The sequence below is a fragment of the Triticum urartu genome, chromosome 2A (assembly GCF_056163025.1).
Source record: "Triticum urartu cultivar PI428250 chromosome 2A, HENAU_Tu73, whole genome shotgun sequence".
In the NCBI taxonomy this organism is placed as follows: domain Eukaryota; kingdom Viridiplantae; phylum Streptophyta; class Magnoliopsida; order Poales; family Poaceae; genus Triticum; species Triticum urartu.
In genome coordinates, this window is record NC_141874.1 from 385,685,279 (window position 1) to 385,700,605 (window position 15,327).

At 45.8% G+C, this 15,327-nt stretch overlaps 1 protein-coding gene across 1 annotated transcript; it reads right to left on the minus strand.

Moving 5' to 3' along the window:
• Positions 1-8,661: 8,661 nt before the first annotated feature.
• Positions 8,662-11,539, minus strand: LOC125537399 (putative oxidoreductase At1g06690, chloroplastic). The gene is made up of 10 exons (XM_048700706.2): positions 11,151-11,539; positions 10,568-10,659; positions 10,429-10,466; positions 10,176-10,337; positions 10,068-10,090; positions 9,887-9,958; positions 9,623-9,790; positions 9,325-9,407; positions 9,185-9,247; positions 8,662-9,036 (listed from the first exon to the last, which is right to left on the minus strand). The coding sequence occupies exons 1-10, from the start codon at positions 11,377-11,379 to the stop codon at positions 8,851-8,853; spliced, it is 1,116 nt and encodes a 371-aa protein (XP_048556663.1). The 5' UTR covers positions 11,380-11,539; the 3' UTR covers positions 8,662-8,850.
• Positions 11,540-15,327: the final 3,788 nt, after the last annotated feature.

The following is a 15,327-nucleotide window of genomic DNA, read 5'->3' on the forward strand; positions in this document are numbered from 1 at the left end:
CCACGGCTACAACGACGACATGATTGAGCATGGAGACATTTGCACCAACATCTCTCCGACACCCACATATAAAGAGATGCCCCAATTCCCATGTGAGGAGAGCCACCCCACCATGAGTGATATGAGTGACTCCACCATTTGTGACCTTGAGTGCATTTCCTATGAGAGGATGAGTGTGACAACCACTATCCCCACACTTGAGAGCATGCCACACATCCTATGTGAGGTTGAGAGCCATTTGAGTGACTCCACCAACCATATGAGTGAGAGCATCCAAGAGGGAGTGAGTGAGCCACAACACTTAGTGAGTGAGGTAGTTGACACGGTATGTGAGGCCACTATGATTTCTAATGACCTAACCTCTACTCCGAGTGTGCTTTCATCTTTGGTGCTAGGTCTCCTACATGATGACACGCCTATCCTCGATGAGTCCATACCTCCAATGGAGACAATGATGGCCATGGTGGAAGAAGATGCACCCCCACATGGTTCCATCAAGATGAAGATGACCACGACTTGGTCTTCGACACCTCACCTACAACACATGAGCGATGCTCCAAAGGTAACATGTGTGATGGTGCTTCTCTTATCCCACTAGTGGACTATTTTACGAATGATTGCTTGCATGATGTTGACACACCTATTCCCATGCGTCATTCTAGTGCGACTTCCTCATGTCATGACTTACCTATTTATGATGAATATGATGACGAGCACGTCGAGTTGCCTAGTTGTGATGTTATGCTCCATAGGATATCATGTGAAAATTCTTTTGATCACATCATGTTTGACAATCCATTGAACTTGTCATATGCTATGAGTGAGATCTCCCATATCGCATCATTTCAATCTCAACATAGTAACTATGCATGCCCCGTTACAGTAAATCCCATTTGCACTTATGGCATAGATGACGAGATGATGGTCATTGGCTTTTGTTTCTCATGTGATGATATTGCCATGCTTCCTTTACACGATTTGCGCAATTCATCTACTATGACATGCCATGATCACATTGTTCCAAATATGCATTGTTTTGGATGTTGTCAATATTCTCCATGTGATGTTTCCATTAATGCTCATGAGGAGACCCCCATAGTTTCCTCATACATATAAGGAGATTTTGATGCATTCCATACTTTGCATGATTCCCATAGTTGCTTGCACCATATGCATTCCATGAATAACAATGCTCTACATATTTCCCATGATGCATTACACAATTTGGGTCTCCATTATGCTATACATAACAACAAACCTATCATGATGGATGACATGTTTCTCTATCATGCATCACATTTATTTGAGCACTGGATATTTTGTGCTAACCGACACAAGCACGTGCACATCACGATGGATGATGTGTACATATACCATGCACACACATTTTTCCCTTTGTCTTTGTTTTGTGTAGGTACTCGCGTATACTCGTCAACCTCTCAATCCCAAGAGTTGACAAAACGAGCTCTTGAGAGCAAAGATGACTTGGGATCCCGTGAACTATCCTTCCCACCACTCTCTTCGTGCAACGACTACGCGCATCTCTTTCACTTGGCTCTCATACGGCTATGGGCTATATACCGCTTATCGCTTCATGCTCATTTTACCGTGTTCACTTTGCATGCTATGCTTGCTTCTATGAATTTGCCATGCAATTGTGACCCTTACTTGCATCTACCCATGATTCACCATTATGCTACTCCTATGTGTATTTGCATGTTTGGTGGGGATCCTTGTTGCTATTGCCATGTTTATCATGTGCCTCATGCTATTGATCCTATTCTGCTCATATCCTCCTTTCATGATTGTGCTATGTCATGTGAATTATTCATACACACTATTTGCACACATGACATACTTGACATGATTCCTTCTAGTACGTTGCATCTTCGCACTACTAGCTTGCTTGCCTTGATTCACATGATTTCTTGCTTTGTCGCATCACCCATGTTCCATTCTTACTTGCTTTCTTGGGTTGATGACGTATATGTTCATGCCTCTCACATGATATATTTTGTTCATTGTCGCTTGCCTCCAATTGTTGCATCTATGCTTATTGATCGTGGAGACTTGGACACTTTACTTGTGATGCATGCTTGCTTGATTGAGCCTATTGTATTTGGTTGTTCTCGCATCATCATATGCCTCCATACTATGAAATGCTCCCTTGTACTTTCTTATGATAATCATGATGCATCCACTTGTTGGGTATTTTACCACACAACTGATAGGTTTTCCGCTAACCTCATTTGTTTTTCCGAGTGTTTGTCATGTTCTTTCATGTTGAAGAATTCACAAGGCGATACCGTCATGACACAATTTGGTCATGTGAAGGCATACACGATGTGCAACACCAACATTTCCGAGAATCTCCTAAAGGTGACCTCCTTCCCTTTGAGCCATCCTCAAATATGCATATTGGATGGGTCACTCTATCATTGTTGTTTCCTTCTTGTTGTCTACATGATACATCTTGTGAACGGAGGAGCGACAGGGGAGATTGGCTCTATGGACCTTCAAATTGAGGAGCGCTCGGACTTATTGGATGCACCTTCGAACCGCCACTCATGCCACGACATCGAGCATTGGTACACCAACACCTCCATATTTGTTGATTGTGCTCACACATGTCATGCTCGATGGACATATCATACACATGACAAATTTTCATCTTATGCATGGATTGACTCATATTATGATTGCCTTGTTGCATCTTGTCTTTCTATGTCATCCATGATATATGAGCTTGTGCATTTCCTTAGCAAATTTGTTGTGATATACCTTGATGGCATATTCATACATCATGATCTTATTGCCTACCATCAATTGCATGATCACATCACATTGAGCATCCATTTCCATATTCATGCTATTGATAAACCGTCTCACTATGACATCATTTTGCACTGTGGTTGCATTGATCATATTCACAACACTTTGTGTGCATAATGAATGTTTTTTCTCCCATGAATGCTTTCCATACCATTCCATATCTTTTGGATAAGCTTCATGCACCTTGTCATGCTCAATCTTGTCGCACGTACTCATTCTTACATGATGGACACTTTGTGTGCGCTAATCATTGTATTTCCGAGTGTCGTTTGTGTTTGCTCCTTTTGCATGTATACCACTCCGGTGACACCTTGGAGTACTTGGATTGTGCAATGTCTTCAACTCCGTCCGACTACAAGTCCGTCCACAACAACCGTTTCCATGGTGATGAGGATCACGATCCGAGGTCGGATCTTTCCCAAGGGAGGGGAGATGACGTGGAGCATCCTACGATCATCCCCATGTACACTCGCCTTTGGACCTAAGGTGAACTCGCTCCTTTCCGAATCTTCCTTTTCCGCATGTAAGACATGGATGCTACTTCAAGCGCGGACCTTGTGCATACTCAGGTACACCCGAGGAGACCATGGAGAGCCCAAGGACCAAGGCCAAGCGTGCACGGAAGTGAAGGAAGGAGAAGGAAGAAGGGCCAGCTGCTACAGCGGCCGGACATCCAGCCCAGCCCGGACATCCGGCCCGAGCCCCGGAAATCCGGCATCGGCCATCCAGAGAGCACCGCAAAGGTCCAGCGCAGCCCGGACATCCGCCCATCAACTCGGACATCCGGCTCCTCCTGAAGCCCCGGACATCCGGCCCCTTCACCCGGAAATCCGGCCCCTCCATCACCAAATGCATCTGCAAGACCCAGGCCAGCCCAGACATCCGGCCTCCCAGCCCGGACATCTGGCCCGTCGCGAAGCCCTGGACATCTGGCGCCTGTCTGGGCACAGTGAACGGGCCAAGGGCCCATGTATTCCTATTTCCCACTTACCCCTTCGCGGCTTAGACTATATATACTCCCCACCTCCTTCTAGTTAGGGTTAGCGTTGTGTTAGCTCATTTGTGAGATAGAGCTTCGTTCATCCATATCGGATCTACTCCTTGAGAGAGACCGCGGCCCCTCTTCGGAGAAGATCCACCTTGGATTCAAGACCTCCTTGCGGAGAAGATCATCAAGACCCCCTCTTGGGCAGCCCCCTCAAGACCTCCTCACGGAGAAGACCGTTACCTCTTGTATCGTCTGTTGTTGACTTTGGATCTTGTATCTCTCTTTGTGTTCATGGATCTAGTGCATGTGTGATCATTCTTGTTGGTTTGAGTGTTCTCTTGTGTTCCCCTCGTGATTTTCCCCTCGTTTTCCCCCTCGTGTTCTTCGTGTTCATCGCGGGATCCGCTCCTTTCGTGAAAGATCGGGCCACTAGGGTTCTACCCTACATCATCATGGTTAGCCGTGTCCCCAGTTATGGACATCCTGAGTATCTGGTTCTTGAATTATCCTATGGATCTCGTCACTCAAAATTAATTTGTTGGGTTGATAATTACTTTTAATTGGGATTGAGATGGGGGTACCATTCTCAATGTTGTTTCAACTACCATGATAGTTACACAAAATATATTCCTTTGTTGTAGGAAAAAATTGGATTTTTGCAAAAATATTGTAACCATAGAGCCTCCACCAGCCATATATGCATGTAGTGATAGCATTTAAAATTCTCTGCTCTACTGTGTTACTATGCCAGCATATTCCATGTGCTGACCCGTTTCGGGCTGCAACGTATTATGTTGCAGACTTTTCAGACGACGAGTAAGGCGCCATAGGTCGTTTGTCATGCACTCAGCTATGCTGTTGGAGTTGATGGACTCACTTTATCTTCCAAGTCTTCCGCTGTTATCTTATTTAGATGGTCTTAAGCCATATTTATTGTAATAAGTTCTCTTTTGAGACATCCGGTGTAATAAGTGTGTGATTGCTACTCTGTTATAAATCCTTCAAGTACTGTGTGTGTCAGCATTACCGATCCAGGGATGACACTGAAACACAGAGACTTGACCATCTGAGGTCGGGTCGCTACAGTTCTTCGGCCCCGGGCAATCTGTGGCATAGTGCCCCATAGCCTTACACCTGAAGCACTGCACCTGACTCGAATCCCTTGGCGCACGTGTAACCTGGTGGTTCTGGTTATTGTTCCCTCCATTACCATTACCATTACCTCTAGCATTGCCGTTGTTACTCTTGTGCCCATTGTGATGATGGTGGCCATTATGGTTGTGGCCATTCCTTCCATGATGATTATGATCATTACCTCCATGATGATTATGTCCATTACCTCCATTACCTCCATTACCATGATATGAAGTGAGTGGCTTCTGTTGTTGTACTTCTCTTGCGATTCTCTATGGCCTGATGCTTCCCCTCTAGCATAATAGCATTATCAATCAGCTCCTGGCAATTATTAAAAGTGGCCACTGTCAACTAAAGGCTCAACTCATCATTTAGGCCCTCCAAGAATTTCTCCTGTCTAGCTGCATAAGTGTTAACATCATTAGGAGCATAACGTGAAAGATTATTAAATTCCTCCACATACGCATTAACTGTTCGACCTCCCTAGCGCAAACTACTAAACTCCTTTTTTTACACTCATAGCACCAGCAGACACATGTGCATCACAGAAAGCTGCATGAAACTGTGGCCAGGTGATAGTAGCAATGGGATAAGTGACCAAGTAATTGTCCCACCAAGCTGCGACAGGACCCTCCAAGATGCAATTTAACAAACAAGCAAACAATCTAGTATTTTCATACCACGAAAGTGGACATAATCATATACGCTAACACGATAACGTTGCAATATAAAACAAGCATGAATGCTGGTCTCAACACTAGTTCCTACTTAACTGGTCAACATACTTGAGGGGGCTAACTAATAAATAGTAAGAAGTATAACTAGCTTATAAAATAATTTTCACTCCTATTGCTTTTCTAATCCATTTTGTAGGGTCACGTCCTACAGTCAACACACTGCTCTGATGCCATCTGTAACAACCAAACCTTGAAGGATTTGAGTCTCTGTGCTTACCGTGCTAGTTCCTGGATCGAACTCGCTAGCACACGCAGTATAGATGAATACTAGAATAGCAAGTGCATCATTTATTACAACGTATGATCCAGAATGTATAAAATAAAGCAATCTGCATAGCACTTGGCTAGCTTTATTCAATCAAAGAGCGGAAAAGTAGCGGAAAAATAACGATGAGTCCCATCATAGCCCACTGGCAATGCTGAGTGCAGACTCGCAACCCTAACGGTACCTTACTCTTCGTCTGAATATCCTACAACATGAGGCGGTGCAACCATATAGGTCAATACTTTGAATGTATTGGCAAGTTACAAAGGATTATAATAAAGCAGACCTACATGTATATGCATAGTACAACAAAAGGAAGGCTTGAGGGTTATTTTTGCAGAAATCTGATTTTGTCCTCATAACTGCCTAATAGTCAAATTTTTATTCAGTTCTTTTATTACTACAATTATATACACAAGGTTGAGTTGGCAAATTCAACTCCAACCTACCCTTTATTAAGTTTTCCCACAAATAATATTAAGTGTCACATCTGTCAAGATCAACCAATAACTGTAATGGCATAGTGGCTCAAATTTGCCCATAACTGGGGGCACGACTAATCACGATTAGTTTTTAATACTCTGCAGAGTAGAGTACGCTTTACTCACTAGACCCAATCCGAAGATTGAGACGAAGTCTTTCAGAAGAGGTTCCCTTAACCACCTGACGGCCACATCCCACCTACATGAGCTACATCTGTCGACACTGTCTGGGCAAGGGTTCCAACAACTGATCAACTAAGCCAGAGCCCATATAGCCAGTGGCCGCACATGGAAGCTAGTAGTCACTAAGTCTGTCTGATCTTTTTGAACCTGGGCGACATTCCACTTAGGGTGCACTCTCATGAGCGCACGGCCTTAGAAATGGTGCAAGACCCATGATGCCTTCCCTCAACACCAAGCAATACCACTTCCCCCCAGAGGTGAATTAAAATTCTTAATTATTACTCAAGTTATTAAATATATAATCCTCACATAAACTCAATGTATACACGAACCACCCTATCTACTAGCATAACAAAGCTACAACTACCACGATCTGCATTGACGGGAGATAGCTCGATAGTATAGCAAAATAATATAGTATTCCTATACATGCATAAATTCATTGTGGGTGTATATACTACATGCATAGAAAACAATAGGTAAAGGATGATCAACATGTAACTTGCCTTGGTTCTGGTTCAAAAAGTCACACTCCTGACAATAGCTCGCGTCGCACTCCGGACAATCTACACGTTTCACATGATAAAAAATCAATCACCGAAGTTCGAATCAAGCCAAAATAAAACCAGCAGCAAGAAAACCATTTAAAAATCCAAAAACAGTAGCATAACCACATGTACAAAACAAGTACAATGCACCAGAAACACAACGCGAAAAGAAACATCAGTTTCGTTAAACGGTTGGAAAGTTATGGCCTCCGGAAGGTTTGTTTCAAATTTAAACAGTGCAAACAAGTGAATTTTTGGTACTATGATAAAGTACTGGTTTTTGTAAGTTCACAAGAAAAAGAATTACCTAATTTGGGTATACAAAATAAAGATATAGCTAGTTGAAAAATAGGTGAAAATCTGTGAAAAACAAAACAAAAAGAAAACTCTGTTCTGGAAACACTGTTGCGGTACTGTAGCATCTCCTGTAGTAAACTGCCATGTGGCAGCGCATGATTGGTTGAAGAACTCCTGCGCGTGTGTGCTCACCAGAAGACAGAGGAAAACGGCGGTGGCGGGTCGGGCGTCGACGGCAGCGCTCCTCCGGTGGGCGAGGTGACGGGTTGAGGCAGCGTCGGGTGTCCTCTGCGGCGGCGGTGACGTAGTGAACTCCGGTGATGTCGGGTCTGCTCGGGAGACTCGTTCCCGTGCTCTGTGAGCCAAAATAGCACGTCGCTAAGATGAGGAAGTGGGAGGGGGTTCAAAAGCACAAGTTGGAGCGGCAGGGTTGCTGGGCCGCGGGCGTGTAGCGCTCTACTGGGCCCGCTGGCTGGCTGGCTGGCTATTTAAAAAAATCACGGTAAAAATAAAACAAAAATAAAGACACCAGTATAAAACAAAAATATATATATAGACACACAGTAAAAAATAGCACTACTAATATAAACTACAGGAACACTAGTTCCTACTCTAATGCAATTTTTAAAAAATACTCCCTCTGTCCTAAAATATAAAAACGTTTTTTACACTATGCTAGTGTAAAAAACGTTCTTATATTTTGGGACGGAGGGAGTAGTTTTTATGCAACAGGCCACACAAACAGTAATAAAACACTCAAATAAAATATATTAGAGATAATGAAAAATACCAGAACATACCAGATAAACTGGAAATAATATTATGGACATTATGAACATTTTTAAAACAAGGGAGAAGTCATGTTATCTCCGCTCCAATAAATTGCCTTTAGTTGCATAATGAAAAGAATATTTCAGAAAAAGCAAATAATGCAAATTAAAATATGAGATGCATATGAATAACATACTAACATCCAAATTAGGAAAATTGGGATGTTACAGGGATCTAGAGGATCATCGGCAAGATCCTCCCTAGCGATTACAGCCCACCCTGCCTGGCGACGGTGAGTGGGGTTTTGGGAGGTAGATACTCCGGTCCCTCGTCACTCCGTGAAACATGCACGTATCGGAGTAGATCACACACCAAGAAAGCTAATGCTTCCCAGAATTTCATCCGTCAGAGAACACAAACCAAAAGAACAAAACAACTATCATTTTGATGTAATTTGATCGTTGAGCCTGAATATACAGTTATTTCCGTTATGATTTTCTACGTCTTTGTTCTTTTCACAACTCCACATCTTTTCGCAGAACTACAACTCCTATATCTAGGATCACGGAAATCCTGTGTACCAGTAAACCACGAGGGTAACTTGACCGCGGATTTACAGCTTCTCTACTGGGAAACCCATGACGGGCTTCACCTCGCGCGCCATGGACCGCAGCTCCTCAACCTCCTGCTCGGTCAAGAGCCACCCTAACGCACCGGCAAACTCCCGGGCCTGCTCTGCGTTCTTTGCCCCCGGGATCGGCACGACGTTGCCCTGGCAAATAAGCCAGTTCAGAACCACCTGCACATGAACAAAAACCAGTTGATGCATATTGCCATTGTTTTGTCGTCATGATTGTGTAGTTTCTTTGTAATCGCTAAGATAAGGCAAGACTTGATAATAGAGGATGAACACTGTATAATTAACCATGCAATAAAGAACACAGTACCTGAGTTGGGGTTTTGTCATAGCTTCCTCCAATCTCCCTAATCTTGTTAATAAGCGGTTGGAGCTGCATTGTGGAATGACAAGAGTGAGCAGAGCCGCAACAGAGATGAAAGGGAGAGTTCGAAGTTAAGGTGCGGCAACCTTGGACAGGAAGTCAGAAGTGTATATCCGTCCACGAGGTCCAGTTGGGGGATTAGCTGGAGTGTATTTTCCTGTCAAAGCACCTGAAAAGAAAAGAAACAGGGTTCAAAAGGGTGCATTATATTTCACATTTGTGTGCTGACAGCTAATTACATATAAAACACAAACTAAGAGTATGATAAACTACACCATAAGACATAACTAATCAGGCGATTGCGCGAGCCCTGAAGCTAGTTGAGCTGAGTGCTCAGTAGTCAAACAAGCAAAGGTGAAGGAAAAGAGAAAAGCATAACTATACCTTGGGCTATTGGGGAATATGCAATCAAAGTAATACCAAGCTCATCACAAGCTGCCTTCACCCCATTTTCCTCAGGGTTCCTGTAAATCAGACTGTAATTTACTTGGTTTGAAGCAAGTGGAACTCCCCTCTTCTTGAGGCGCTCGTGAGCATCTCGCAGACGTTTCTCTGGTAATGAATGTGATCCAGCTTAGTTTTACCATAAAACAAGCAGCTAGCATAACACGCTCCATCAAATGAGAAATAAAGTCAGCTTTTACAAACCGCTGTAGTTTGAGACTCCAACGGATTTTACAAGACCTTGCTCATAAGCATCAGCAAGGCCGTCAAGGTAACCTGGATTATGAAAGAAATAGAACAATTAGTTTACTGCATTGCAGTGGGTTTAAAATAAGATATTAAAGTTCCCTAAAAAAATATTCTTCATTTATGTAGGTTCGGATACCTTCATTGCCCCATATCCCTGGCCTGAAAAGGGTATGAAAAGAACAGTTTCAGCAAGCTAAGAAGAGTTACAAATAACATTAAAGCTATATATTGATGAACTACTAACCAATGGAGTTGGTATGACTCAACCGAGGAGACACCAAGGCGGGAAAGTGAGCCCTTTAGTGCAGAAATAACACTTCCCCGGCCAAACCTCCATGGAAGAGCCGCAAACTTTGTTGCAATGGCCACCTCGACCCCTTCTTTTTCTTTCCTTTCCTTGATAAATCTGATTGGAATTAAGGGGAATTTGCAACAGACGTTGTGAAGACTTCATTATCAAAATATACGGGCATGGTGTATAATGATGCATGGTATACCTTCCCAGTAGGCTTTCTGAATTTATCGCTCCCGATACCTAAATGTCATCAACATCAGAAGGTTGTCAGGGTTGCTCTGAAATGATCTAGAGAATGAGCAATACAGCAAGAAGTAATCAAGAACTATCTTGATCCCTACCCCTGCACCATATACTTCTGCAGTGTCGAAGAAGGTTATTCCACTATCAAGGCTCGCTTCGAATGCTCCCTTGGCATCCTTGAGTTTCCTATCTGGGAAATTCAGAAAATGCTCGTTTATGTTAGACATGTAGCAGCAATCAGATATCAGTGTGCCGGCATAAAACTCAAGAGCAATGTGAAATGAATTCAATATTACAGACTTAAAACACATTTTTTTTGGTGTTTTTGCAGCTTGCTGGTTACCGTTCATGGTCAAAGGTTTTCTGGGGCTAAAAATTTAGAGAGTATACACGTGACATGTGCTGTGGCACAAAGTTTTGACAGGCAATGCAACAAGCACCTCAGGTGCATGGCAAGCATGAACATAATTTCATCCAAGAAACGCCAACAACAATGCAATGATGCAACAGGTGAATAACACAACCAGCGTGCTGAGTATATAATCCTAATTTTGAAGAAGTGCACAAATCAGTTCACCAGAAAGAGATAACTAATTGATGAACGCAGGTGCAGGTGGATCAAGAAGAGCTATGGGTTCAACTTGGAAGAAGGTTATCTGGATTGCGCGCGGCCGAACGTACCGTCCCATTCGAAGTCGTTCCAGTAGGTGGTGTCGCCCCAGGACCAGGCCCCGATGCCAAGCTTGGTCACCGCCACGCCGGACCCGCCCAACATCACCTTGCTCCCGTCCTCCACCGCCGCGCCCTCGGACGCGACCGCGCGGGGCGGGCGAAACGCCGCTGTTCGCCGCTGGCCGAGGAGCGGGAGGCAGCCGCAACATCCCGCGCCGCCGGCGACCTGCAGGGCCATCGCGGACGGAAGCGGGGGTAGGAATTCTCGTGGCGTGGTAAGTGGGCGCCGCAGGGTGGTGTTCTTGGCGAGGCGCGCGAGTGGCAGCGAAGCGCGCGCGTTTTGTTTGGCCACGGGAAGAGAGGGGCGGGTCACGTGGAGGCGCCGGTGACCGCGCGCGCGCGCGTGGGGCTCAGCCGGACGCGCTCTAGTTTCTTCTCTTCTTCAGGGCCTTCCGAACGGAAGTGATTCGTTGCGGGCCACTCCACTCAAAATACAAGCTGTCTCAATTTTGGAAATGGGCAAGCCAAAAACATTTTTTGTAATAATTTAGTTGATATATGTGAAAGTGCATACTCTAGTCAATGCAACCAAAAGAGTAATCTAATGGAAGAGACTAGGCAGCATATTATACGTCAACACTCTCTCTCACGTGTGGCTCCCTCAGGCCTAAACGTAGACCGAAAGTGAGTTCCAATTTAATTGAGCCAGCCGGATCTTGAACTAAGATTTATTGGCTCTGATACCATATAGAAGTGCATGCTCTAACCAATGCAACTAAAAGACCGATCTGATGAAAGAGATTAGACAGCATATTATACATCAACAATATACACATAAAAATGCTTACATGTAACTTTATCAACCATCACTTTTGCAAAAAAAAGACGTCGATATCCACCACACGTGGCATAATAGGCATTCGCCCACACACCGTGTGTGGCATGAGTAGGGGGTAGTTCACACAGGCCGTGTGTGGACGAAGAGTAAAATTGTCCACGCGTATGGGCGCAGCTACTTCGTGCCACACGCCCAACAAATACTAGTCAACCCCATCCCGCGCGTGTGGCACCAAGCAATATATGCCCACACGTCCTGGCGCAGCTACAATAGATACCCGCGAGATAACGATTTAGTTGCCATCCGGGATGGCAGATGTAATTATCTGGGATGGCAAATATAGTTAGAAAAGCATGTCAACTCTCTCTGTTTTGGTTAACTACATTTGTCATGTCTAATTTATGATAGTTGTCACGTGTAATCGACCCATAGTTATCATGTGTGATTAACTACTTGCCACATATGGTCAAACAATAGTTGCCATGTGTGTTTACCTAGTTGCCACGTGTGGTTAATCACAGTTGCCATGTATGTTTACCTGATTGCCACGTACGCGCAAGCGCAGTTGCCGTCTAGCAAATGAATCGTAGTTGACATGTGTGTTTACCTAGTTGCCATGCACGCGCAACTGCAGTTGCCATCCAACAATGTACGACTGTCGTGTGGGCGAAAAGTAGTTCTCTCACTCGCGTGTTGACTAGGTGGTGGCTGTGTGGGCAGAAACTAGTTCGCCCACACAGCGCAGCTGGCAACCGTGTGATGTGGGGAGTGTGGACGACCTCTCCAACGCCCACACACCAGCCTTGTTCTATGTGGCACGCGAAAACTGACTCGATGTGTCAAGATTCGTGCAAACTTAACTGAACGATGATCCAGACGTGTGGGCGAGTTGCAGTGTTACCACACGTATGGGCGTTAGTGTTTTCGAAAAAAAACCGTCATGTAACTTTTCCTAAAGAAAATAAAATACACTTTGGGTCATCTGTTTTTAAAATCGGTAAGTCGATTTTCTGATCGTTGATTGTCTTGTTAAGATTTGTGATGTCTTTCTTTTTTCTTGTGTTATTTCACAACTTTTTGCGCTGAATTTTTTACTTTCTCCTATTTTGGGTTAGTTGGGTATTTTTATTGGACTTGAATCCCATTGTCTATTGCCTGTGTTTTTACATCGGGGCCCGGAGGAGCTGGTGATGGACGCCGCGGAGCTGGCCGCGAGTTTTGGATGGCGATGCGGAGCGTGAGCTCCTCATCATCCGGCGCGTCGCTGCCGGATTCGTGGCTGGACTTGGCCATGGCGGAGGAGACGGAGAGATTTGGAGAGAAGTGGAGAAGATAGGAGGGGAGCGCAGAGGGCGAGGGGACCGGTGGTGACTAGGGTTTGTCCGAGCATGTGGTTTTTTTAGATCTGCCAACACTTTATTAATCACTAATGATGTTAAAGAAATACAAGTGTGGTTTTTTGTGGTGATAGTGGGAGCAGGATGGGCCATAGCAGGCCGGCCCGATGTAGCAGCGGTGCCCAGTCACTGTCGGATTCAGGGCTCCGAAGACCCAAGAAGGTTCGATCTAAGGGGCGTGTACGAAGGTCTCAACCTCTCAAGTCTAGAGCTTGCCGCCCCGTAGCCTAGCCTAACCGGATTCGTGGAAGTGAGGAAGAAGATGAACACGATAGTTTACCCAGGTTTGGGCCACCTTGCGGTGTAAAACCCTACTCCCGCTTGATGGTGGATTGGACTCGCGAGGGGGCTGAGGATGAACTAGTACAATGGACGAACAACCTCGTGAGGGCTATGATGGTAAGGGGGAAAGGATTGGTTCCCCTCCAGGGTGGTGGCTAACCTATCTTTATAGTGGCCTTGGACCTCTCCCCAAAGCTTAGGCGGGAAGGGATTTCACAATGACCAATTTAAAAGAGGACAAGTAGTACATCTAATCCCGACGAAAGATGATCTTTGCCTGCAAAGCTTCTGGACGTGACGCAATGGTGGGCTCGGTGATGACCTCCGTCCTGCCGAGCATGTGGTATTGGTCTTGTAGCACTGGAATGGAAAGCTTTGGGAGATTCCTTGGGAACCCACGCCTGTCCTTGCCTCCTTAGCACCAAAGAAGAAATTGTCTCCTCTGCGCCCGCTGGCGCCCACCTGGCCTTAGTCGTCATGGCTCACGTCATCGCAGCCTCATGGGCTGGGTACCTGCATAGAAGTCTCCGCTCCTCGGGAGGTCTTGGTGTCGCCCGCCTTGCGAGGCTTGGCCCCTCGCGAGGGTCTTATCTTGGCGGTCTCGCAGATGGCCGTACCAGGCCATTGAGGGACCCACCCGTGGGCTGCAGGCAGGCAAGTATGTGTACCATGGTTCCCAGGATGCCGACAGTCGTGTCTAGACATCTTCATATTCGTCTTAGATATGGACCGGATATGAAACTATCGATCTGTCCGGGCATTTGAGCTGGTTTTAAACGGCGCGGTTGCGTGCGGTTTTTCATCCGGACAGTCCCCTCGGTCGTTAGAGGTGAATGTGGGGTCCGGTTGAAGATGCTCTCAGGGTCGTATTCATGTTTTTTATTTAACATCTACGAGAATAGAGCATAGCACAGTTGGAAGGCGTGGGAGTTGCCACCAATGTTCAAGTCTAGGCTCGAGCACTTGGTGCTTACGGAGTTTTTTTCTATAAAAAAATACCAACAGACTAGTTTAGCTCGGGTTGGTCTCGTTTTTTTTATCGTCTACATCTGTTGAGTATATGTGTTGTGTATATCCGTGTATTGGGCCCACCTCCTAGTTCCTTGTATAGTTGAGGTCGTGGCCCACCTCTTGTACATCATATATACATGCCTTTGCACATGAGCAATATATCGTGCAATCATACATGGTATCAGATTTTTAGGTTTTCTTTCTAGCTTCCGCCGCCGCCGTCGCGCGTATCCTCCGCGCCGCCGCCGCTCATGCGCCCGACGCGCCGGCTGCCGCCCGGTACCCGATCCATCTGCCCGCCCGCGCGCTCGCTACGCCAAGCCAGTCGCGCCGCTCGTCGCCTCGTCCTGATCGCATCTATGGCCTCTGCACCGGCCACCACCGTCGCCACGTTCTCCACTGGCCTGGCCGCCGCCGCTCAGGCCACCCCGGCCTCCCCGTTTTTGGCATCGAGGCCGCTGGCCTCCCTGGCGGGAGCCTCCATGGCTGCCGCCGCCCAAGCTATTGGCGCTCGGCCGCCCCCGACCTCCGACGACGCCGGCACCCTGCTTCCTGTAGGCCTCTCTGACGCCGCCCTGCCGCCGGTGCCCTACGGCGTGATACGTCTCCAACGTATCTATAATTTTTAATTGTTCCATGCTATATTATATTCTATTTT

Bases quoted from the DNA above. Each gene is read 5' to 3' on its own strand.
- LOC125537399 (XM_048700706.2), bottom strand. From the start codon at position 11,379: ATGGCCCTGCAGGTCGCCGGCGGCGCGGGATGTTGCGGCTGCCTCCCG. The intron at 10,467-10,567 runs GTAGGGATCAAG...GATGACATTTAG, and splicing joins CAGAAGTATATGGTGCAGGG to GTATCGGGAGCGATAAATTC. The intron at 10,091-10,175 runs GTTAGTAGTTCA...TACCCTTTTCAG, and splicing joins GAGTCATACCAACTCCATTG to GCCAGGGATATGGGGCAATG.